This window comes from Falco cherrug, chromosome 1 (assembly GCF_023634085.1).
Source record: "Falco cherrug isolate bFalChe1 chromosome 1, bFalChe1.pri, whole genome shotgun sequence".
NCBI classification, from domain to species: Eukaryota; Metazoa; Chordata; class Aves; order Falconiformes; family Falconidae; genus Falco; species Falco cherrug.
In genome coordinates, this window is record NC_073697.1 from 111,111,821 (window position 1) to 111,136,510 (window position 24,690).

General features: G+C 41.3%; 1 protein-coding gene across 1 annotated transcript; it reads left to right on the forward strand.

The window, feature by feature from the left end:
- Positions 1-1,121: 1,121 nt before the first annotated feature.
- Positions 1,122-23,045, forward strand: APPBP2 (amyloid beta precursor protein binding protein 2). Its single transcript, XM_055719739.1, has 13 exons — positions 1,122-1,303; positions 11,258-11,346; positions 12,497-12,648; positions 13,212-13,335; positions 17,868-18,036; positions 18,755-18,844; positions 19,339-19,406; positions 19,490-19,595; positions 19,965-20,089; positions 20,394-20,479; positions 20,854-21,044; positions 21,461-21,626; positions 22,495-23,045. Exons 1-13 carry the CDS (start codon positions 1,163-1,165, stop codon positions 22,746-22,748), a joined length of 1,761 nt encoding a protein of 586 aa, XP_055575714.1. The 5' UTR covers positions 1,122-1,162; the 3' UTR covers positions 22,749-23,045.
- The last annotated feature ends 1,645 nt before the right edge of the window (positions 23,046-24,690 follow it).

Here is a 24,690-nt window from a genome sequence, read left to right on the forward strand (position 1 = left end):
ACAAAAAGACAAAGCAATTTCCCATGGTCTGTTTATGTGGCATTCCTTTCTTCCCACCCCATAACATTTCTTTCTGCAAGTAAAGGACAAAGAATAAGGTCCTCTCACAAAACAGGGGGAGGAATAGCAACAATTTATTATTATTAAAAACAATCCCCAAAGTGAAACAGCAGCAGCTCTGCCTCCTGTAACTTTTAAAATAAAAAGGAATGAACAATAAGCTGAAGTCGCAGTCCTACATAAGTTAAGAAAACCAAAATAAGACTTGCCAGAAGGAGAAATATTTCTTAGCACGGTTAGTACATCTAGGGCTTGGGTTTCCTCTATCTACGTGTGTGATAAAAAGTTTGAAAAACGCAAAGTATTTAACCCTTATTTGAACGAAAGTTGTTCAAGAGCATGCTGGAAGCTGCCAAACTTGAGCGATGCGAACCGAGCGTGGGATCAAAACCCACACCGAATAGTAACCTCCGAGTCCTGGCCGCGTTGCGCGGGGCTGGCTGAGCCGCTGGCTGCCCCCAGCCTGGGCTCCCCCAAGCGGTCCCACCCCAGCCGGCCCTAGCGGGGGGCGCGGGAGCCACAGGAGGAAGAAAATCCCGCCTGGAACGGCCCGGTATGAGACACTGACCCAGCCCAGCGCCACCCCGGGGGCAGGGGCTCGCTGGGGCGGGAGCAGCTGGTGAGGCAGAAGCTGGGGACCCCCCGGGCGGGCAGGGCGCCGCGGTCACCTTAGCGCCCCCTCAGCCGGTCACCGCGGGGGCCGCGCCCGCCAAGGCCCCCCTCACCGGGGCTCTCCGGGGACGAGGGGACAGCCCGGGCCGCCCTGGGGCTGGCAGCCGGGGGGCTCAGCCGCGGGGCCCCCCAGGCCCGCGTTGGCTCCGGGGAAGGCGCCGGACGATGGCGGTCACCTGAAGGCCGGGCCGCCCTCCCGCCACCAGGCAGCGCGCACCGCCGCGCTCCGCCTCTCCCCGCCGCTGCCACCGGGGGCCGCGCAGCCCGCGTTCCCTCTCAATCCCTCTGCGCAGCCCGGCCGCTCCCCCGCCCTCAGCCCCGGGGGTCGGCGGGCCCGGGCCGGCGGCGGGCGCGGGAGGCGGCGCGGGAGGTGGGGCGGGCGCGCGGGCGGGGGGAGGCGGGTGGGGGAAGGCGGCTCCGCACACCCAAGATGGCGGCGGTGGAGCTGGAGTGGGTGCCCGAGACGCTCTATAACACGGCGATCTCGGCCGTGGTGGACAGCTACGGGCGGGCGAGGCGCCGGGACATCCGCTCGCTGCCCGAGAACATCCAGTTCGACGTGTACTACAAGGTGCGGGGGGGGCGGCGGGGGCCGCGCGGGGCCGGGCCTGGCCGGGCCCGGGGAGCGGGAAGGAGAAGCGGCCCGGGGGCGGAGGGGGAGGGGGGCGCGCTCCCGCAGGCCCCGGGCCTCTCCCGGGGGGCTCGGAGGGGAGGGGGTGGGGGCCTCGCCCCCCGCCGGCGCGGAGCCGGGCCCGAAGGGCGGGCGGGGGGAGCCAGGGCCTGCGTGGGGCCGCGGCTGGAGGGGGGGGGGGGGGTTGGGGCCGGGCCGGGGGCCTGCGGCTGCCCCCTACCTCCGCCCGCGGGCGCCTGGCCGGGGGGCGGTCGGGGGCCCGTGGAAGGGGCCTGGCCCGGGGGCCGCGGGGGGAGGCCCTCGGGCGGGAGATGCCGCCTGAGCGCTGGGGGCGGTGGGGGGCAGGGGGCAGCCAGCTCTCGCGGTTGGAATAGATTATTTTTTTTCCTTTTCCCTTTTTTTTTTTTTCCCCCTCTTGCTTTTAATGTGTTGGAGAAGGTGATGTCAGTGGTAGAGGGAGCTGAGTTTGCCGTGCTCTTCTAGCCTCTTTAATGGTCTGGTAGGAGCCAGATGAAAAGAATTGGGGCTCCTTTAATGATATAGTTTATTAGCCTGGAATCATTCTTTCATGAAAGGGCTGTTTCTCATTCAGCTGCCTCGAAAATACCCAGAGTTAGAGTAGAAGGTACACTGAGATGGTCCATTAATTCCTATTGTCCACTAAATAGGCATTTCATCCGAGTGCGGAACGGCTGAAATGAGCATTCATCAGGAGCGAAACAATGTGAAAAAAAACGAAGAAAAAACCACCCCACCCCCCCCCCCCCCCCCAAAAAAAAAAAACCTAAGATGGGAGATAACCCTTCCTTCTTCTGCCAGTTAATTTCTAAAAATCTAGGATGTGCTAAAAGAAGTAATTCTTTAGACAAATCGTTTTGAGCCAGGGGTAGTGGCCCATTACACATACAGAGTAGTAATATTTGTAAGGCAAGCTGATCTCCAGGGACGGGGAAGTTGCTTCTGCGTTGCTGGAAGAGGCACGTACGTTTCTGTGTACTGGCCATTATTTGTGTGCCTTATGTATTTGAGAGCTGTGGAAGCCCCTTTCTACCACGTATGAGCATGGTCACAGGTCATGACGCCACTGACATATGGCAATTGTCACATAAAGACTAAAGGTATGGAACTAACAACGTGGAAGAATATTTTGGGGTTTATTTTTAACTGCCAGTAGGTATGGCCATGAATGAATAAACTTTCTTGGCATTGCCTGTCCTGATGTTCATTCACACAAAAGGATAGTGCTCTGTGGCTTTTAAAAGCATGAAAACAGAAAGTCCTTGTGACGATACCCAGCGGTATGTCTGACTTCTGAAGAGACTTTCTGTTTGTTCTGCTTGTGCACATTGGTACGCTGTCTCGTTGGGCAGATGATGATAAATGTGCTTGGGTACCTGTCCTCAAAATAATGTTTCTGTTGTGCTTATTGCTAGCCCATATAACTTTTCTTAATGACAGTAATTTGCGTTGCTTTTCCTATTATTTCTGTGTTTGAAACAGGACAGTGTTTGATAATCTGAAATACGTGAGTTGAACCTATATTTCTTTCACAAATAGACATCTATGAAACGTCCACCTACAGAATAAATAAACCTAGGCTATGCAGTGCAGTGAGTGTTTTGCCACTGCTGCCAATGGTAGGCTGGTCTTCCACGTCTTCACTTCTGTTTCTTTTTTTTTTTTTTTAAATCTTTTCTGTGTAGGAGAGCCTATACTCTTTAATAGTCACATTCAAATTAGCTTACATGTAAATGTAACTAAACCTTGGGTGGGATGCTGAGAGGAAGTCCTCAGTCCTTACTAAATGGTGTTTTTTCTGTATGCAGAGATGTCTGCCTGCAGTGAGTGCCTCGAAGCCTAGCCCAGATTGCAAGTCTTTTGGAACAGCGTTTGCATTTTTCGGTGCACCTGTGCAACACTCCGTAACTGGTTCTTGACTTCTGTGTTTGGCTGGCTACTGCAATGCAAATGATGTAGCTGGTTAGGTTAGATTGGGGACAGCATCGCACCTTTGGACATTCCTTCCACTCTTCTGTGTGGTGCTTGTTTTACTGTTTCGGTTCTGCATACAGTGATTTTCAAAACCCTGTGGGTATCGAATGCCATTTCAGGTTGGTGAGCCACATTCAGTAACGTCCTGACCATCAAGTTCTTCAAAGCAGAAGTAAAATTTCTGAAGTCACTAACAGTCTTTAAACTAAGACAAAGTATGAGACTTTTACATCTTCGTTCTGACTACGTGGTGGTGGTGGTTGCTGCTCTGTTGAGGGGTGTGAGCTAGTTGATAGAATCAGATGGAATAGTACTTACTCTTTAAATACAGCTGAGGAAAAGTGATGTGTAATTGAGGATGTGATGAATAATAGTTGCATTTAGACCTTTAGAAAGATAGAGAATCACTTTCTGAGATTATCAAAAGGAATAAAAGTGTTTGCGGTCTTTCACATGTAACTAATGGTTTGTTATCCAGGTATTAATCATGGTTTGTGATGCTGGGGAAACTGTTACTGATTTTTCAAAAAAAATAAAAGGTAGTATCAGTCAATTTTTGTTTTGATAAGCAAATGTTAATTGGCTGTGGCCATGCGAAACTTTTTTTACCAGACTCATTGATACGAGCCTTCGTGCTTAATATTTACAAATCTTGCAGTTTGCCAACCCATTCACGTTGATGAAGATGACATAGGCAGGGTGCGATACTGTTACAGCAGCAGAGATAGTCAATGTGCTCTTACTTCAAAGGGAGGAAAATGCTAGAAGAGTTGCTTGGTCCTAGGTTTTCCCCCAGGGTACCCTTTGATCCAGTGTTTGGCTCTATTGTTGTAATATATTGCCTTTATTTCCCGTTCCTTAACAAATCCAGTTACTCTTGATTCTGCATATTCCAGAATTGTTAACTTCTAGGACATGCCTTATAAACCAGTGCATTTACAGTTTGCAGTGAGGAATTCAACCTGGGATAGTTGCAGAATGTTCTGTGTTGCAGACTTGGTAGGGAGTAGGTTTGGCTACAAGGTGATGGGAGCAGGCAGGTTCCAAATGCTAAGCACGGTTACCTTTCTGCAGCATTCATAAACAATGACTAAAGCTTAAAAAAAGGCAATATCAAATAATGATGGTTGTAGTGAAAACAGCAAACCTGTACTGGTCTACCAGGGTGTTACTGGGTGGTTGTTGTTTTTTCAAGCGGCATTTTACTTTTCCTTGCAACCGTTGGAAAAATAATAGAGGCAGAGCAAAATGCTTGTAAGGATGTCCCGGAAGCTTTCAAGTCTGTGTTTGTGCTAAAAAGTATTTAAATATCTTATTAATTACAGCTGTATTCTGAAGAGCTTAATAACTGGTATTGTTACGAGTAACAACTGCATCTGGGGGAAAAAAACGGGCACACCTACCATATTTTGTTTCCTTTGTGTCTTTGCCAGTATGTATATCCTGGTTGTGTTGTTTGCTAGTAGAACTAGCTAGGTTCTTTTCCTTGGTTTTGTTGGGTTTGTTGGTTTTTTTTGCGGGGGTGGGTGGGTAGGTGTATGCCTAGTTTTTTAGAAGCCAAAGAAATAAACATGCTGGATCTCAGTTAAAATAGGACATGCCTGGCAGGTAGGCAGCATTTGCAATTGCCAAAATTCTGTATTAAAAAATAGGTGACAACTGGAACTTTTTTTTAAAAAAAGGAAAATCAAAGTATTATATTTTGTAGTTTGTTGGGGAGAGTGTTCTGCTGGAGGGAGTTCTTGTGAAGAATCTAGTTTCTGTTGACAGAAATAAGACGTTGAACTATCCAGTCCAATGACTGTTCAGTTAATGTCTTGCATAGAATTCAGTTCTTTCCCCGTGCCTCAGCTTTATATGCTATTATGTGTAATTATCTCATTTATTTGGTTTCATGATGCTTCTGAAGAGATACTGCTTCATTAGCTTTAGTGTTCTCTGCCATAGGTATTTGTTGCAGTTACGCACTAGCAGGCTGATCTTCGAGTTGTGCTGGCTAACAAGGAGTTTCATCCAATATTTATTCTCCATCTGGAAAGTCTTTTCTGGACTGCGTGTTTTTCTTTTTACACTGATTTTTCTTAAAATTTGGCCCATTTGGGTCCAATGTTATTTGAATGTTTTCTGATGAGATCATTAACCACAAGAACAATTGAAGATGACATTAATTTGTTTTTATTAGTGCAGACCTGTAACCTTTAGTAATTGCACCATGCTGACTTGTTATGCATTAAAATTTTTAGGCAAAATCCAAGAGGTTATAATCACACATTCTCTTTGAAGTGGTAGATAATTCTGCCGTGCTCCTACCTTGGTGTCAATCAAAATACTGGATTTTGAGTTTAGATCCCAATAGCTCCAACTTCTATATTAATGAGTGTAGCTGCAATATCATGTCTCCTCACTGTATTCTGCTAATCTGAAAAAGAACAAGCATGGCTAATAAAAGCTCTGGTGTTATATCTAGGTATCTGAACCAAACAAAATGAATAAACAGGAATTTGCTGACTGTTCACAACAAGCAATAGAAAATCCATTCTCTGCATTGCAGCAGAGATTGTTTTTTACTGATGAAGAATCACTGGAAGCATGATTTCTGTAAATTAGAATAGAACGAGCTTGTCCCAAGGCTTCGGTCTCCTGGGTAATTTGATGAGTGATGGGGATAAGCTACCCGTGAAATGGAGTGGGGCTGTGCTGCTTTGATTTTGAGGTTTTCTGACCAGAGTGATGCAAACAAGGTCACAAGCGAGCAGTGTTACAAGGGAGGCAAAAAATCCCAGAGCACATGGATTGGATTTTATAGGACTTCTGCTGTGACCGATAAGTGTGACTTCACAGAGACTTAATTATACTCATGCTGCTTTATTTTTGGGGGACAGAAATTAATTGTGTATGTGTGAGGAACGATCATGATTTCCGCGTGTGCGCGCACACACGTACAACTGTTCTGATCATCTGGTTAGACTTCAGTGCAGTTAGGACTTGCTGAGTACTGCTTGAAGTAAGTCGTATCTCTGTATCACCTTTTTAAATTAAAACCTCGCAGTGAAACTTCATGAGGTTTTTTCCAATTATTACTTTTTAACACGTGCCTTGGTTCTATAGTCCAAATTTAGATTAGAAGCGTCTTTCCTTATGTCTTTACTGGTTTGAAACTTCTTGTCGTTGCTTGCCATTCTTCTAACTCATGTAACTGGGTTTCTGTTTTCTTTTTTGTTTGGTCTTTTTGAACCTCTAACTATGGGGCATGTTTTCTCATCCTGATTCCCCATTTTTATCAGTGTTGTTGTTGAGTCTTACTTAGACACTAGAACTCATCCTAATTCAGATAATGAGGTCATATCATGAACCGAGGTGTTCAGCTGCTGCTGAAATAATAATTCCTATTTCCATTTCGTTTCCTTTGTACTGATTTAATTTCAAAGCAAATTGGGTTTCCCCATTACTGCTGCGGAGAATCATGTATGTGTGTGACTGTAAGGCTTCGTATCCCGTAGGTTGGACTCTGTTTAGACGTGAAACAAAATACTTTGCTGCTATGATACGCAAAGCAGCATGAATGGGCAGATGGGAAGTGTGCTGTGTGTGAAAGTGGTAGGCTCCAAAAGTTGTCTCTAAAGTTAAGCTTTTTCAATAAGGTTGGGGTTTTTTTCCTTGATTATTTATTTGATTGAGGTTCATAAAGTAATTGGCAGTATGTTTTCAAAGAAAAGCTGTAAAGTTTGCATTTTTTAATGCCCCAGACAATATCCATGTGAACCAGCGCTTGTCCAGAGGCTTTGTAGGTGGTTTTGAAATTGATTTAAAAGAATGAAGTGTACCTAAATTTCAAGCAGATTATTTTCTAAGGCTGTTGCCCCCCTACCCATGTCTAATGAATCATTTGTCAACACCACACTACTGACACTCAGGAAACTTCCTCCTTCCTTCCTTGTTAAGTAGGAAAGGAAGATTGTGGTTACATCGGAAGTTTTTTCTCAAATACTGATGTTTATTGATTAAGTATATAGCATTTCCCACATCTGGCATGATATTCCACATTACATTATTAGACTTTACTAAAAGTGCTGGGGAATTCCTTGTACCTTTAATTCTTACTGAAATATCTACATTAATTTTTCAGTCCTTTTCCAAACTGGAGCAATAAGGGCATAGTTTTCCAACTGCGTATGCTGCAGTTTGTCTTTTAGAGGGTCCTTTTACAACTGCTTAGAATTAATCTCCAGCTGCTTTAAAAATGATTTTTTTATTTTCATTAGGTTTAGAGAAAGTCTTTTATCTTGTGCTTGTACACAGTGAAACAGCTGAGAATGCTGGTGACACAAATATTTTATAGTTCTTTCTCTTGTGTTACGGCTTTGCTTTTGCTAGAAATTTAACATATTTTTGTCTTTATTTTCAAGGGGTTGCTAGGAAGCAGTTAGAGCTCAGCTTAATCTAGCCAGAGAGCAAGAAATCTGACAAGAATTTTAACAGAACTACATACCCACAATGAGATATTTTACAGGTTAATGTTACTAATATGTTTCATTGGGGACTCCACTATACGCGGCCTTTGAATGTTCAGTTGGATGTGTTACGGGTTAAATATTAAGCCTTTGGTCCTGGAGGAGGATTGTGGTGGTTTTCTCACAGCTATGCAAAACAGTTTGGTTGTGCGTGCATGTAATAATATGGCTGTATATTAAATTTATACCTTGATTCCCATCTTCAGTGCCAGAACTGATGTGTCAGCGTGAGCTGATGAAGTTGCAAGTTGTATTGCAGGCTTTCATTAATTTTTCCATAGTTAAAGAAAAAGACATCTCTGTTAAGCTCCAAATAGGTTAGGTTTGTGTCTAAAAGACATTTGTTTCTTAAGAAAAGAATGGTTCTTCAGAAGTCCAAACCTCTGCCATTCTTGTCAGGGCATGTTTTTCTTGAATCACTATTTTGTTTTGTTTTTTGTGTTATGTAGCAAGGCTTGTGGTCAGGAATTCTGTCTCTCTGGAGCTTTAACAAGAGAACCATTTCTTCAGTGCTTGCAATTGCTTCTCAATGAACAAATAAGCGTTACTGAATCTCCTGGAATTGCTTTACAGTTTGACGTATACTCACTATTTCCATGTCAAATTTTGTTTGAAAATATTGCTGTAACAGCTACAACAGTTTCAAAAGACTCCAAGCTGAGTGAGTTCCTTAAAATGTTTGCCAGTATGTCGAGGGAAGGGGTGAATGGTGTGGTAAACGTTCCAGGAATACTGTATTTCTCTGTATTTCTGGTTATACCTGTGAAAAATCAGTTGGTTTGTGTTTGGGGTTTTTTGCATGCCCAAATGGTGCAAGTGTTTACCTTTGAATTGGGGTAGGAGATGTGCAGATAACAGGCTCGGACCTCTGGGCCATAAGCCAAATTTTACATGTGCCTGGAATAACTGACGTATCAAAACTGCGAGTGTAGTTTGGGGGCTTCCCCTTCAACCCAGCCAGGGCATTTATTTATTAGCAATTTAAGAATCGCATGTAACAGTGAACACATCACAAAATGTGTTTAACTTCTTAAATATATTAATTTGAAGAAGTCTTACTAGGGTTAGTATTTGGTAAACTAGTACCAGAGTAATCTGGGATTTGTAGTTAACACTGCAAGGTGATAAGAGGAAATTATAATGGGCTTGATTGAAAGCCTAATTTTTAAACATTTGGTTTTGGGGTTTTGATTTTGTTTTTTTGATCAAACAATCAAAAAAATTGTTTGATTGTCTTAAATCTCTAGTAAAATAGCTTGGCTATGTGTCTTAGTTTCTTCCAGAAATGGTATCATCAATTATTGATAAGGTATCCCTGTTCAGTTTTGAGCATGGAATACTAGGCAAGATGTACTAACCTCTTCTTTTGATTGCAGAAAATGTGTTTTAGGTTTCATAGAACAGTTACCGTTAGACAGCCGTGTGGGAGAAAATGAGAACACTCAACCATGACTGTAGTTTTTAAATACACCAGATTGTATTTTCTTCCACTGCCAGGGAGAATATAGCTTCAGAAGAAACTCTGATCCCTTTGAAGTACAGGGACATGGCACTGTTTTATCTGAGGAGTAACTTTGCATGCAAACGTGTGCTGTTTTTTAAAAGACTTCCCCCTGCCAGTGAAAGAAACGACTGAAAGGAAAACATTCATTTCTGGCAATCGACATTATTAGGTCAAAGTATTTTTGGTATTTTTTTTTTTTTAGGTTCTGTTGTTAAAATAACAAACTTGCTGTGCTGTAAAATCAGTGTTGTGCTTTTATAAGAATTGACTAAAAGTAAATTTCTGGCTGGAGATGTTCTCAGCATCAGTGCTGTGTTTTGAACACGAATTCATCTGCTCCCAGTGTTTGTGAAGAAAAAGGTGAACCAGACCCAAGGTGCTTACCAATAACAGGTTTTTAGAAGTTATTAAACCCGCGAGCAATGTTAACACTTGCATTAAATCTATATTTGTAATTGAGCATCTCTAAATAATGTGTTCTGTCGGCCTTGCTCTTGCTCACATAGTAAGGGTAGCTGCACTCCACGTCAAAGTGCCTGGTAGCTGTAAAACCCGCTTAGATAGCGCGGGGCTTGCTCTGGGTGTGGGCATGCCTGCCTTGGCAGTGTGCAGTTCCATGTTTTAGCATATGGGCTCCAGATCAGGGTTTTCTGAATAACTGTTCGGAGTGCAACACCGCAGCGCTTTACCTGCATGCTCACGATGGCATGAAATGCAAGTGTATAGTCTGGTTTGCGTCTGCTGTTAAGCTGCAGTTTTCTGGTGTCTCTGCTGTGCAGTGCCCATGAAAGGACAGGAATGGATCTTGGCTGGCCTGTGTTGAGGTGCAGCTTCTCAAGAGAAGCGCCTGTGAGATGCGAGTTACTGGCTTCTCCTTTTTTCCCTGGGGAGTTACTGCCTCATAGAAAGATGTTATTATTTTTGTTATTAAAAAACAAAAGGGGTGTGCTTTTTTTTCTGGAACACCTGAACTAACGCATGGTTGTGCTGCACCAGTCCTGTGGGATCCAGTGCTGTACCTGGGGTTCAGGGGCTTCAAGACACCAGGAATTAATAGCCCACCATGGATTTTTCTGACCTACGTTTTTACAGTCACTTTTGTACCTGTGTAAATTCTTCGTTTTTATAGCATAGCATGGCAGATAGTTCTGCAACTTAACTGTGCTTTGCATAAAGAACTGCATCCATGGTGGTTTTGGTGGGTTTTTTAATGAACAAGTCAACTGATATATTTGCTTATCTGCAGACACAAATCGGTTTGGGTATAAAACTAGCCATTGCTTCTTATAAATGCATGAACAGATTCACTTGAGTTTTCCTATTTACTTACACAGGAATTACTTGTGTAAGTTCAGGTACTAATGGTGTTGGGGCTTATGCCTGTCTTTAGCTCTGGGTATTGGTGAGGTTTTTTTGCATAACTTGTGTGTTTGAGGGTTAGTTATATATTTATTTATATATAATATAAAATCTATTTGCAGTGCTGGATGCTGGATTCTGTGTCAGTTCAACATGTTTTCAAAGCATTTGGTATCAGAGAAGCTATTGGTTTTTTTGCTGACTTCAGGGGTTTCTTGGTTTTGTCTTGGCTTTCTACCTTGTGTTGCGGTGTTTTGGTGATACAGGTGGGCATAGACACTTGAAAATACATTCATAGATTAAAAAAACCCTTGAAACCACTTATGGAGCTCTCATGGCTTGTGTGCTTGGTTTTTAAACAGTAAAGTTCTCCTCCTGTGTGGAGATAGTGGAGCTATTGCTACTTAGTCTGGTGTATTTCAATACTTTTAAGTCTAGATTTCATCAGAAGTCCTCTTTACTATTAAGTTAAATTTCCCAGAAGAACTCAGTCTTAAATTTTAAACTTTATTTATATTTTTCTTTCAGCTTTACCAACAGGGTCGCTTATGCCAGCTGGGTAGTGAATTTTGCGAGCTAGAAGTTTTTGCGAAGGTGCTACGAGCTTTAGATAAAAGGTAGGTATCTTAATTTATCAATAATGCTGGTTTCAGCTCTTACCTCCTGATCTAGGTTTTGAATTTGGAAGATGCCTTGCTAGCCTGTCTGTTAACCATAAGAATATTTCTTTAGATTTACAGGTGAACTTTCAAGTAACTTGAAGTTATTTTTAGTTTCTATCTTTCTGTTTGTCTCAAAAAAAAAAAATAAAACCATCATAACTTCTGCATAAATGTACCAAGTCATCTGTGGTAGTTGGCCCCCAAAGTGCTTTCTTTGTTATTGCTGTGCTATGGTTTAACCCCGGTAGGCAGCTGAGAACCGCGCAGACGCTCGCTCACCCACCCAGTGGGATGGGAGAGAGAATTGGAAGGGTAAAAGTGTGAAAACTCGTGGGTTGACATAAAGGCAATTTAATAATTAAGGAAAAAGAAAACAACAAAAAGAGGGAGGGGAGGAAAAAAGCACAAACAAGAAAAACAAGACATGCAAAAAAAAAAAAAAATCCCCAGTTGCTCACCACCAACTGATCAATGCCCAGCCATTCCCCAAGCAGTGGCAAAGTACCTGTTTCTTGCTGTTGTAGCAAATCCTAAGTAAAGGGTTATCAGGCTGGTAGGATTGCCCCAGTTTAAAGAGTTTTCCCATCATTAAATATTCCAATTTGTAGTGTTATGCTCAGAACTTGACTTTTTTAGATCAGATTTTTTTTAACCGGGATAAGCTATGAGTCTTAGACATACTTCTCTGCCATTGTTTGCGTGTGTGTGATGTTAATGGATTTGTCATTGTGCATTTATCTGCAGTTTCTGTGGGAGTTGTGGCATGAGGGTGGATTTAAGGCTTCCCTTCCTCTAAGTTTTAGCTAAAAAAGTGGTTTTCCAGTTTTAATATGGTGTGGGTAGCTTGTGTTTTGCTTGCACTGGAGGGTGTCCTTGTAAAGAACTTTGTGTACACTCACTTTATTTGTTGGATAATCCAACAAGTGCAATCCATTAGCCTTGAGATCGACAATTATACTTGTATTCATCTGGTTTTGGTTTGAGAGAGGGTTGGAGTTATTTCTTTGAATCACTACTCATTTGAATTCATGGCACTCAAGAGCCAACTGACTGCAGTGTTCTAAAAACTTCATGTGTAATCAAATTCTGTTTTCTTTTGTTTCAGACATCTGCTTCATCACTGTTTTCAGGCTTTGATGGACCATGGAGTAAAAGTTGCTTCTGTACTGGCCTATTCATTCAGTAGACGGTGCTCCTACATAGCAGAATCGGATTCTGCTGTGAAAGAAAAAGCAATCCAGATCGGTTTTGTTTTAGGTAACTGGTGATGATAGGCCGTTTAAAGTGTGATACTTTCTTTCATGCAAGCTTCAGTTAACTAATGCTAAATTTTTTTCATGTTAATGCCTGTAATTTCTTTTAAACAACGTGTGTTTTTTTGAATGTAACTTTCAGAAAAGTACTTGGTGTCTTTATTAAAATCCAATATATTTTTCTTTCTAAGAATATATAGGCTTATCTTTGGTATTTCAGATGTTTTAGATTTAAAATTTATTTGCGGATGTAATGCTTAACCTTAAAACTTTGCAGAATTTTAGTATCGGTAAGTATTTCTTGACAGAAAACTGTAGGAAAACTACGTAGTACCAAAAAGTCATCCTTAACTGAAGGAGAGTTTTTCTACTCTTACATTTTACCCTTTTCAATTCAGCACTGCAGGGTTTAACCTGGACAGGGCTTCCGTATGTAGTATGCAGTTCTGTGAAATAAATAGTCTTCTTCCAAGACTTGAGCAAACGCTTTTTCTCTTAAAAAGGTGTTCTGCTGCTCAAATTCTGTTTGTCCTTGATTTTTTAAATTTATTTTATTTTTTTCCCCAGGGGGGTTCCTATCAGATGCAGGCTGGTACAGTGATGCTGAGAAGGTATTTCTTTCCTGCCTTCAGTTATGCACCCTTCATGATGAAATCCTTCATTGGTTTCGTGCCGTAGAATGTTGTGTAAGGTGAGCTCACCTCTAATTCTTGTATGTCTTACTGTGAAATACACATTAATGTGTTACCAGCTGCCCCAGAGCCATCAAGCTTCAGATGCTCCCTTCAGTATTCAGGTGCAGCACAGTGCTTTCCTGGCTAGAGCTGAGGATCAGAAGGTGCTTGTTTTACGCTGATCCTTGAGGTTTCACTTGTCAGCTGGCAGCAGAGTTTAATGAAAAAATCTACCGTTTTGCCTTTCCGCGTGGTGTCATGGGTAGCAGGTGCTGGACAGTAATGATACAGCACCTTGAGCGTTTTCCCAAGGGTGTTTGCACATGAAGGAATGTTATGTGTTGGTGTTTGTTGAAATTATATTTACTACAAGAAGAATTTGCCAAATCCAAACACAACTGGTATAAATACAGTTGAGCAGAAATAAAAGGAAAACATAGGTTTCCTGATTCCAGATCCAAAGAATTCTCTAGCTCCATGCTGAGCTACTTAACTACGTGATTAGGTAAATATCTAGATGCACAGTTCTTGCGGACACCTTCAGCCACAGCTTAAACTTTTGGAAAAAGAAGTTTTGCTTTTAGGAGGCATCTGGGTTTATCTGCTTTGTTTCTTCGGGCTTGTAGTGGGATCCACTGAGGTTCAAATTCCATTCACAGAGGCCTTGGTGATTATCACTTCTAGTTTTTAGTTGCTCTGCTCTTCCTTCTGTGTTTCTAGGTGTGTGCTGTACCGCTGCAGTCTGCAGCAAGTAGCCAGGTTGTTTTTGTCAGTAACAACTGACCTCTTTTGCATGCTACAGGTATGCGCTCGAATACCTGTGTGCTAGTGAGCATAGTTAAAATAGGATTATTTTTTTGTTAGCTGTTGTAATGAACCACAAAGTATATACTGTATTTATCTGAATATAGGGCAAAACTTGTTTTGGAAAACTGCTCCAAAAAACCCACCCTGCATCTTGTTTATGGTTGGACAAATACGAAGAGTAAATAGGCTTTGCCAGTAGCTGCTTATTTTATCTGCCAAGCAGAGGGCCATGGCAACGGTTGCTGCTCTGCCTTGTTCTGCCCTGGCAGCTACCTCTGGCTTTCATTCCAGAAATAAGATGATGCCAGGAGAAGACTGGGCACACATATATACACCTTCCTAGAACTGGGGAACTATGGATGTACTACAGCTGTTAGTACTTGGTCCTTTGCCTTCTAATTAATCTAAAAAAAAGTTTCCTGGTTGCATTGGGCTGTTTGACAATCTGGAGAAGCTGCCTACAAAATAAACTCCTGCCCCTTCTTCAAATAGGAAAGAAGGTGAACAAAGGGGGAAAAATAAAAAGGTGACTCTCCCTGTTGGACAACAGCGTACAGCCCACACAATTACAGAAAGAAGACTTTAGTTTTGTGCTAGGAAAAACCATCCTGTGTTCGAATGAGCTCTTCTGAACTGGAGATGCTAATTCTGTTGGGATAGAGACTGCCGTTGTTCTCGTAATGAAGGCTGATGGGCCTGCGTGTGACATCAAGTCCCTCTGGGCAGTGCTGTGAATGAGGAGACGCTGCTTTATGTCCAGGCATCTCCCAAAAAATAGAATAACAGCATCGTTTATTTGGAAATGTATCAAATAGCGAGGATTTGAAACACTTCAGAAGTGCTGAGTATGTAAAATCTAACCACCTTTTTGTGGGAGAGCACTGTAGTTATACTCGGCTTTGAAGTCATGAGGCAGTGAGATAAACTTCTTGTTGTTACCTTCTAATCCCGACTGTGGAATATCTTGTTCTTACCACTGTGCTTGCACTGGAGTTCAGTGGAGATCTTAAAGATCAAAATTTAAGTCCAGCTTTTGAAAATATGACACTCTTAAAAAAAGAGCTGCTCTTATTCTAAAAACTAGAAAGTCTTATCTCTGGGAGTTTAATATATTGCATTATTAATAGAGCGCAGTTTAAAAAACATTTAAAGTTTTGTGTTATTTAGACATAATTTGGTGTTTCTTTGTACTGGCAGTAGTAAATTATATGGAGAAACTTGAGAAAATGAAAGACTTGAGATATCTACAGGCTTGTATACTACTTTCCTGCATGTGGTGCGCGCCTTCTGGTTTGCTTTCATTATTGTATGTGAACAGTAAGGCACAAATATGTGGTTCTCCCACTTCACCCACTTCACTATCTCACATTTTGCTGATTTTGGGGCTTTTTCTGGTGTTTTTAGACTTCCTAAGCTGCTGTGTAACATGGCTACATTTGTATGCTCTTAGAGGATGATTTTATTTGGGGAGGGGAGCTATTCCCCAAGAGCTATTATTGCAGACATCAAAGAAGATTCATAGCTATTAGCATAAATGTCCTAGGGCATTTTTTCTTCCTCTTGGCTTTATCTTCTAAAATTCCTTTGGATTAACAAAGGATTTTTTGTTACTCAAAACTGGATCACACAAACTCTGCTTATCCTAGAGGATTGGGTTAGGTTTAGCTTGGTTTTTTGGTTGATTTCTTTGTTTTCAGACACTATCACTGAAGCATCCAGATACTGGATATTATCTTTCCCAGGCGCTTATCTAAATTGCAGTACTATCCCTACTGGCTTATACCATTACATGGGATTTGGGCTTCGTATTTTTGATGTTGCATAGCAGCTCCCAGTTGAATGGTGTAGGCGAAAGAGTTTCCCTCTTTAAGGAAACTGTAATTGCTTAGTTTTTCTCTCTGGTTTCTTTAAAGTTCCTGTCTCTTGTTGCTTGAATGTTAGATAGTTTTCTGCTGCCTCTGACCAAGAACAGAGTGCGCTCCTACGTAGTGTTTAGTTCTCAAACCTTATTTAAGGAAAAATGTGGCTGTTGCTTTTTTTTTTCCCCTGTTCTTCAGCCATGTTGCTGTGTTTGTTTCTCATTGGAAAGCTGATGTTTATGTAGCTCGTTTCAGGGGGGTTTTGAAGGTTTTTCTTTTGATGTTCTGTCTGCATGGCTAATACACATCTGCTGCGTGCTTGCCTGCTATTCCCGCTATTGTGAAATGTGAAATTCCCGCTTCTTGTGAAAATGTGAACTTTATTTCCTTTCTTCTTAGTGCTTGAGTTTTGTGATACATTTCAATGGGAAAGCATAGGAAGAGGCTATGTTAGAGGCCGGCTGAATTTACAGGGTAAATGTTGATGTATTACTTTGCTATTGCAGGAGGCATGGCTACAATAACTTAAATCTCTGGTAGGAGTACATGGTAACAGGAAAGAGGTTTAGAGAAGAGAAACATCTGATCAAAAATCTTGCTTGTTCCTTCCTCCCCCCTAAGCAGTTTATTGGAAGATGTATCATAATGTATCACAAAAGGTATAAAATGCCGTACCTATTCATTAGCTCACATTATAAGATTTTTAGCCTCTGCCACACAGCATTGCGTTCTGCTTCACTTCGTGTATTTCTCTTCCTGTGTTATGTTGTCCTTCTGATTTGTGAAGGCTTGCCTGATGTTTTTCAATCTCTATTGCTCATTGCCTAATAACAGATTTCCAGGAGGGACAATGGATGTTAATTTACCAAAATTTCGTGTGTGCTAGATGGCAGGCATTTGCAGTAGAGAAGGAACAGCTGTCTCTCCTCAGCCTGCAATGGGTGGGAATACAATTCTGCCCTTTAGGCTTGGAATATGGTAATACACACATTTCTAATGTATGCCTTTAAAGTAAATAAGCATCAGCCTACGCTAACGAAAGAAAAAATCCTTTACTTTTGTTTTAAATAGATGCCAGAAGCTGAAATTGTTAATTCTCTAGAGAAACAAGAGTATGTTTCAATAAGGCTGTGTTCTATTGTCTGCATTCGGCTGTTGTTCCATGAAGCTTGTGTTAATCCTTGACGTGGAAAGGCAGCGGGTTAGGAGACGGGGCAGGGCGGGGGAGAGGTGTGTTCGAGTTGTTGTGAACTGGGTCAGCAGAGCAGGTCTTCTGTGGTGGTGCCAAGTCAGCGCTGGTACCATGTTGAATGAATGGGATTGAATCTCTTGTGAAGACACCCCCTTCTCCCGCCGCTCTAAACCCCCATACCAAAAAGTGCCTGCTTGCAAAGCACTGTGCTGCTTAAGGTCTGAGGAAGAAGTGCAGAGATGCATGAAAATGAGCTGTGTCTGTACTTAAGTGTCTGTTTCAGTTCACCATGCTCTGGAAAGGAGGTAGAAGGGATTTAATACTGTATAGTACCAGGTTTTATCAGTGCTGAGAAGAATGGATTTTATGAGAAGATATTATTGAGAAGAATGGATAAAACACAAAGCCACCACACCAAAGTGGTTCAAACACTGGATATACAAAACTGTATCAAGACATAAAATCATTTGACATCTCCAACAGTAAAAATTCTTGCCATGCAAGAGACAAAGCACGGTGTACTGAAATGATATTCTGTAAATAGTTGTGTCTTGCTGAATTCAGACAGTGCAGTTTCGTTGGGATGACAGCCCAGTCCTATTGTATGCATAACACCGAACTGCAGATCCGTGGCACTGCTGTGTATTGAGATGGCTTAGACACTGCTTAGATCTCTTTACATCTTCCTAAGGTTGCTGCATGTTCGAAACGGTAACTGTAAATATCACTTGGGAGAAGAAACATTCAAACTTGCTCAGTCTTACATGGATAAACTTGCAAAACATGGTCAGCAAGCAAACAAAGCAGCGCTCTACGGGGAGCTGTGTGCACTGCTCTTTGCCAAGAGCCACTATGATGAGGTGAGTGGGATTTTGTTTTTCTTCAGAAAACTGGTTATGAAATCTGCTAGGATGTTCCATGACTGGCTCAGTATTCATGCTATGTTTCTAGCTGGAGTTCCTCATCTTTTGTGGTACCTGTGTGGCAGTACCAGAGGAATACTTGATTTATTTACTTTTTTTTTTCTTTGTATTGTTCTGAGTTTGTCTATCAGCTCTTAATGGTGTTTTGACCAATGTTAAATAATGATGTGTGATAGATTGTAGTATGTGTTGGTCATCTGTAAATGAAATAAGAAGCTTATTCCAATAGGTGAAAACAGATAGCAGAACACGGTAATGATTCTTCGCACCCATTTTATAAAAACTGTCATAAGCGTAACTGTTGTATAAACTGCAGTTTTTCTTTGGCACCTAAGTACGTTGACGAGGAAGTTGCCCTATGCAATAGGAATTGTGAGGATTACTTAAAGATTATAAAATACACTTTTTGGTCTGTAAAAATCATTGTAATAATATGTGCCTTAGGCTAGTATAAAATACTTACACATTCAGTATTAACCTTAAGAGCACTTTAAGTCTGTCTTTTAAGACATAGCTGAACGAGTTCGTTACACATAAGCAATTAAACAGTATTTTTTTTTTAATTTTTGTAATTAAATGGCTAGCATATTTTTCAGAGCTAAGTAATATTTTTCTTAGTGTTGCAACATTGTGTTGGTAACTCTCTGTTCAACAGGCTTATAAATGGTGTATAGAAGCTATGAAGGAGATCACAGTTGGCCTGCCTGTAAAAGTAGTAGTGGATGTTTTACGACAAGCTTCAAAGGTGAATTTTAAATCTTCCGTGTTTCTTTTGTAAATAAATTGCTACCAAGAATGGGTGAGGATAGGTAGCACCTCTAGAATACTTGGGTAGCCACTTCTGTTTCATGAGCTTTATGGCTTGTTCTTTGTGTTTAATTGGGCCACCTCAGACCAGGGAGGGGGTTTGGGGTTTTTCTTCTTCCTTTCTGCAGCTGAGTTGCAACGGTTCAAGTGAATGTCGTGACAAAGTTAACCTGAGAGCATTCCATTAAAAGGTGGCCTGTTCCCCTGTTTGATCTAGGCCAGGTACAGTACTAGCCCTTTAGTTAGACATTTATGGCAGAATAAAATACAAATTTACTAATGTTATCTGTAACCCTTTTCTTAAATAACAGGGAAGTTCTTTAGTAACTGTGATATTTTGAAATTAAAGATAGTAGTTAGCAACTGTGCCCGTATCTGGAGGAGATGGGCTCTCTGTGCATCTCTTGACATGCTTCATCTCAACCTGTTTAGGCTTGTGTTGTAAAACGTGAATTTAAGAAGGCTGAACAGCTGATAAAACATGCAGTATACCTTGCCCGGTAAGTAGCATTAAAAAAGCCCCACAAACGTTTAAAATTACACTTAACTTGCCTCCATTTGTAATACAAGTGTGTTTCTACAGGGAGCATTTTGGAGCTAAGCATCCCAAATACTCTGATACGCTACTAGACTATGGATTTTACTTGCTCAACGTAGACAACATATGCCAATCTGTTGCAATCTATCAGGTATGAAGCCGGACTCAATGTCTTCAGTTTCTCTTGATATTTCTAATTTCTCAGGTGTTTCTGCTGAAACCCACATGCAGTTAATTCGCGAAGACAGATAGCAGTTGATTTCATTACCACAGTGCTTGTTCTTTAACCAAACACTGAAACACCCCCAACTGTGGGGTTTGCTTTCTCTTTGTTTTTTTCCCCCTGACTCTTAAGTGGTTTTTATGTATTTACTGTTTCAAGTATGTAGGTATATGCCTGCAGAATTTCAGAGCCGGTAGATTTACACCCCCACCATCACCCTTTAACAATGAGATCAATTTTTTTTTTTTCTTTTCTCCTGTATTAACTGAAGAAATGGTATTCTTGTAACTCTTTCAGACAGCTCTTGATATCCGGCAGTCAGTATTTGGAGGTAAAAATATACATGTAGCCACAGCTCATGAAGACTTGGCTTACTCTTCATATGTTCACCAGTACAGCTCTGGAAAATTTGACAATGCACTGTGAGTACGAGGGTTTGAGGTACTGGCAGCAAACTTAGTACTGTAAGTGGTGAAAAATGTTCTTTAACGATACAGACTTCCAAATTAGCATTTAAATGCATCTGTTCATTGTGTTAATGTTTCTGGTATTTTATCAGTCAGCTGTAGGTCTCTTCTCCCAAGTAACAAGCGACAGGACAAGAGGAAACGGGCTCAAGTTGTGCCAGGGGAGGTTTAGATTGGGTATTGCGGAAAATGTCTTCACTGAAAGGGTGGTCAAGCGCTGGAACCTACATGATTCTATGATATATTTAAACTCTTTCAGATTCCATGCTGAACGTGCTATTGGCATTATAACTCACATTCTCCCAGAAGACCATCTTCTCTTGGCATCTTCAAAGAGAGTTAAAGGTAGTACCCTTCACTGCGTTACGGGGACAGTTTGAAATCAGCCATTCAGATCTGTTTATCCTGTTCCCTAGCAGAAGCGATGTGGAGGTCACTCTAGAATATCTGTAGTCTTCAATATTCTCTGTCAACACACTTGTAAAATACAAGAGAACTTCTTTAAAACTTAGCCGAAAGACTTTGAGGGGGAAGGGAGAGGAGAAATACATGGCAGGAGCTTGATACCTGGTCATACCTGTTTGAAAACAGTTTGGAATAAACACAAAGCCTGATCGGATGTCTTCTGAGATGTCTTGGGTAGATGGCTCCCTGCTGCCTACAGTTAACATCTCTTTGTTTGGAACACAGTAACGTTGGTTTTTCTTTCCTGTACTCAGCACTTATCCTGGAGGAGATTGCAATAGACTGTCACAACAAGGAGACTGAGCAGAGGTTACTTCAAGAAGCTCACGACTTGCATCTGTCCTCCCTCCAGTTAGCTAAAAAAGCCTTCGGGGAGTTTAATGTACAAACAGCAAAACACTATGGCAACCTTGGGAGACTGTATCAGTCCATGAGAAAATTTAAGGTAAGATTGTATTGATGGAGTAGCCTTGACTTAAAATCTGCAAGACATCTATAGATCTGTCACAACAAAGGATGATTTTCCATGTCCACCGTTCATACCTTCAGTTGGTAGCTTTATGGTTAGAAAACTTCAGCTCTCCAAAGCTTTGCGCAAAAGTAATCCATTAATAAGCATGGTGCCTTGAGAGACGGGATGATGGCAGGTTTGACAACAGAGGAAGTGATACTATTTGCTGATCCACTTAACTAAGGATTTGGAAAACTTGATTTGCTTTTGGCTTTCTTACTTTTTGCCTTTTTATAAAATAGTTACAGACTATTTAGCCACTATGTTTCTTCAAACCTTCCTTTCCCCCCCTCCTTCCTGAGGCATGGTGAGTGCTGTCTGACTGACCTATGTGAATTTCATCCCCATAGGAAGCAGAAGAAATGCACATCAAGGCAATTCAGATTAAGGAGCAGCTTCTAGGTCAAGAAGATTATGAAGTTGCCCTGTCAGTGGGTCATCTAGCTTCTCTCTATAACTATGACATGAATCAATACGAAAATGCTGAAAAGCTTTATTTGCGATCCATAGCAATTGGTAGGTGATTCTTAAAATATGTGACTATATAGTGCGTTTAATACTACAGGAAACATTATTAAAAAGCATGTTAAAGTTTTTAGTAAAGAGCTTAATGAAATGCAGGATGTTTTATTTTGTATGTGTTTTCAATCTAAACATAATGCTTTTTCTTGAATGGTCTTCTGGGACCTGAATTTTGGAATAGTATTATTTTCAGCACTCTATCAGAATTCACGCTTGAAAGCATGTGGAAACCAACTAATTAGAAGCTTGAGTGTTCGTCTTCAGACTAGGTTTTGCTGCTGGGGCTAGAACTTAAGTGCGGAATGTGGTTAAATTTTGAAAGAAATGGAAAACTGTTGTGCCCATCAGCCTGACGATCATTAAATGTTTTTCTTGCCCATTATCACTTGCAATGAACTTAAGAGTTCCAAATCAAATGCATCTTTGGGCCATGCTGTAGCTCAGTTTCGAGACAATCTTTCTTCGTACAGTTATGTACCGTGCATTACAGAAGAATTTATGTTTTTAAGGCAGAAAACCAACTTCACTTTAAATTGAATTCAGAGTGAAATTGGGATACAAAATGACTGCCTTCATGATGTGACTGGTAGGTTGTATGTATGTAAAGCCACAGTGCAGTTCGTGGCCTGATTGTAGAGTCCCTGAGGACAAGTTACAGTACCCACCAAGGAGAAGGTAGATAGAACTCAAACCCTCGTCCAGGAAGCTCACATGTTGCTTGTGTTCTTGATTTAACATAAGAAAAACGCGATGGTCTGCCGTAACACAAAGGTTCGTATTGTCTTTGAAAATGCTGTGTGAAGTAAGATGCAGCACATGGGTGGACTGCCTCTTAATTTTGTTTACTTTTGGATTTCTTTAGGAAAGAAGCTTTTTGGCGAAGGATACAGTGGACTTGAATATGATTACAGAGGTCTCATTAAACTGTACAATTCCATTGGCAACTATGAGAAAGTTTTTGAGTACCACAATATTTTGGCCAATTGGAACCGGTTGCGGGATCGGCAGTTCTCAGTGACAGATGCTCTGGAGGACGTAAGCACCAGCCCTCAATCCACTGAAGAAGTGGTCCAGTCTTTTCTGATGTCTCAGAACACTGATGGACAAAGCAGCTAAGAACTTGGTCAATTAACCAGTTAAGGTTTTTTCCCCCAGGTTACAGGGGGAAAAGTCATACTGTGAAATCTAAACCATGTAGTTCTCTGGGGGCTGGAATTTGCATTGAAACACTGGTCCAGTCTACTGAAGAGTGCCCATACGGATGAATGTGTGTTAAATTCTTATCAGCATGTGTATGGCATGTTTAGTTCGGCTCATTTGGTATTCCTGAAAACCCCTTCTTTCTTCTTTCTAAAGAAGCAACGTTGCAGAAAGTCTGCAAGAAAACATTAAATAAAACTGTTTGAGTTCAAAGGAGTTGCATTCTTATTATGAATAGAAGGTTTCATCAAGAGTTTTCTTCTGATGCATAGAAAGAATAAATGCTGTACTATAAGAAGTTATACGAGAAAGGTCTTTCTACTGTATGCGTTGTAGCAAAGTTAATCGTAAATATTGAGAAAAGGGAGAATGCCCTAGCCTTGGCTGCTGCCTTATGAAGAAAAGTGGCAAAGAACCGCTTTAGAGAGCAACATACTCTTTGCGAACCACGATAAGTTGTTGAGCAAGTCGCCACTGTATGTTGTTTTAATATCCTGAACTGGACCAGTGTTCATCCATAAGCGATAGAAGATCCAGTAGACCAGCAACCTTAGTTTTCTTTGGTACCAACCGAGAGTGCTAATCTTCTGAACAGGACCAGGAAAATCAAAAGTGGACCAGCCTGCTAGAAACAGTTTTTGGACCAGTGGCTTTAATTTAATATTTCTGCCCCTGCATTCACTTTTACAGTAGAATTATTTCATTTAGATGTATGATCAGTGCAAAATTATATTCATGTAATAGATACAAAACTAGGAAGTGAACGTTCTTTAGCAGTTGCGATGGCATGTCTTTACCTAGTAAGCTTATACAAATATTAATGTCGATGCCACAAGCAAAAACTAGAAATGCTTGACTATTTGCTGCAGCCATTTTTTTTATTGTTTTGTTTTTCCTTTTTGAATGGGCTTACTCTAATAATAGAGGCAGTAACTTGTTTATACCAGTTAATAGTTTTGTATTGCAATCCAGTTCAATTTTATGTTTCTGGAGAACACAATTTATTGTACAGTTTGCAGGGGTCAGCGGAAAATGCCAAAAAGCACAACAGGTCTTTTTTTTTTTTTTTTTTTTTTTTTTTTGTGATGCTTCATTTCTACATTAAACAATAGTACAACCAGAAACTGATTCCTTTATATTAATTTAAAAAGCAGAAGTCAGCTGTAAAGATCCTTTAACAATGCCTATCTCACTAGCTTGTCTTAATTTTTCTTCTGTTGGGGGGGCTGCTTTGTCGTGTGGTTTTTTTGGTTTGGGTGTTGGTTTTGGTTTTGTTTGTTTTTTTTTTAATGTTGAGGTGATACTCATTTGAAAGTCTGTGTAACATAGCAAGCTAGAAACAACGCAGTGCTGTTACCTCAGTTCTTGTTATAGCAGCACAGACAGTGCTCCTGTAGTTAGGATTCTGTCACTTGGGGGGTTTCTCCCTTTTCCCCCCCTATTTTCAGGGGTTTGTAACTCGGCCATGGAGGGTCGGTGCGAGCTGAGGCTCAGCAAGCACGGCTCCTGCAGGACTTGACTGGATGGTTTGTTTGGGGTCTGGTTTTTGATTTGTTCATTAGGTTTGGGGTAGGGAGAGCTGCTTGATGGTCTTCAAGGAGTGCAAGGAAGAAATTGAAATTTCAGACACGACTTCGAGCTTAATGGCTCCGAAGAACTGAAATTTTACAGGCCAATAGTTCATATACTGGTGCCTTCAAGTACATTTTTTGGGGAAAGGCTGGATAATACCACTCTAAAACGCAGTTATGTAATTAGTGGATGCAGATTTAATGATTGCATACTTGGATTATCTTCACTGACGTGAAAAGAAGTATTTGCATAGAAAAAACCCTGTGGTATTAAGACTTTGACTGCA

Coding starts and splice junctions, on each gene's coding strand:
- APPBP2 (XM_055719739.1), top strand. CDS start 1,163: ATGGCGGCGGTGGAGCTGGAGTGGGTGCCCGAGACGCTCTATAACACG. Junction 19,596..19,964: donor AATCTGTTGCAATCTATCAG/GTATGAAGCCGG, acceptor TAACTCTTTCAG/ACAGCTCTTGATATCCGGCA. Junction 20,090..20,393: donor GGAAAATTTGACAATGCACT/GTGAGTACGAGG, acceptor AAACTCTTTCAG/ATTCCATGCTGAACGTGCTA.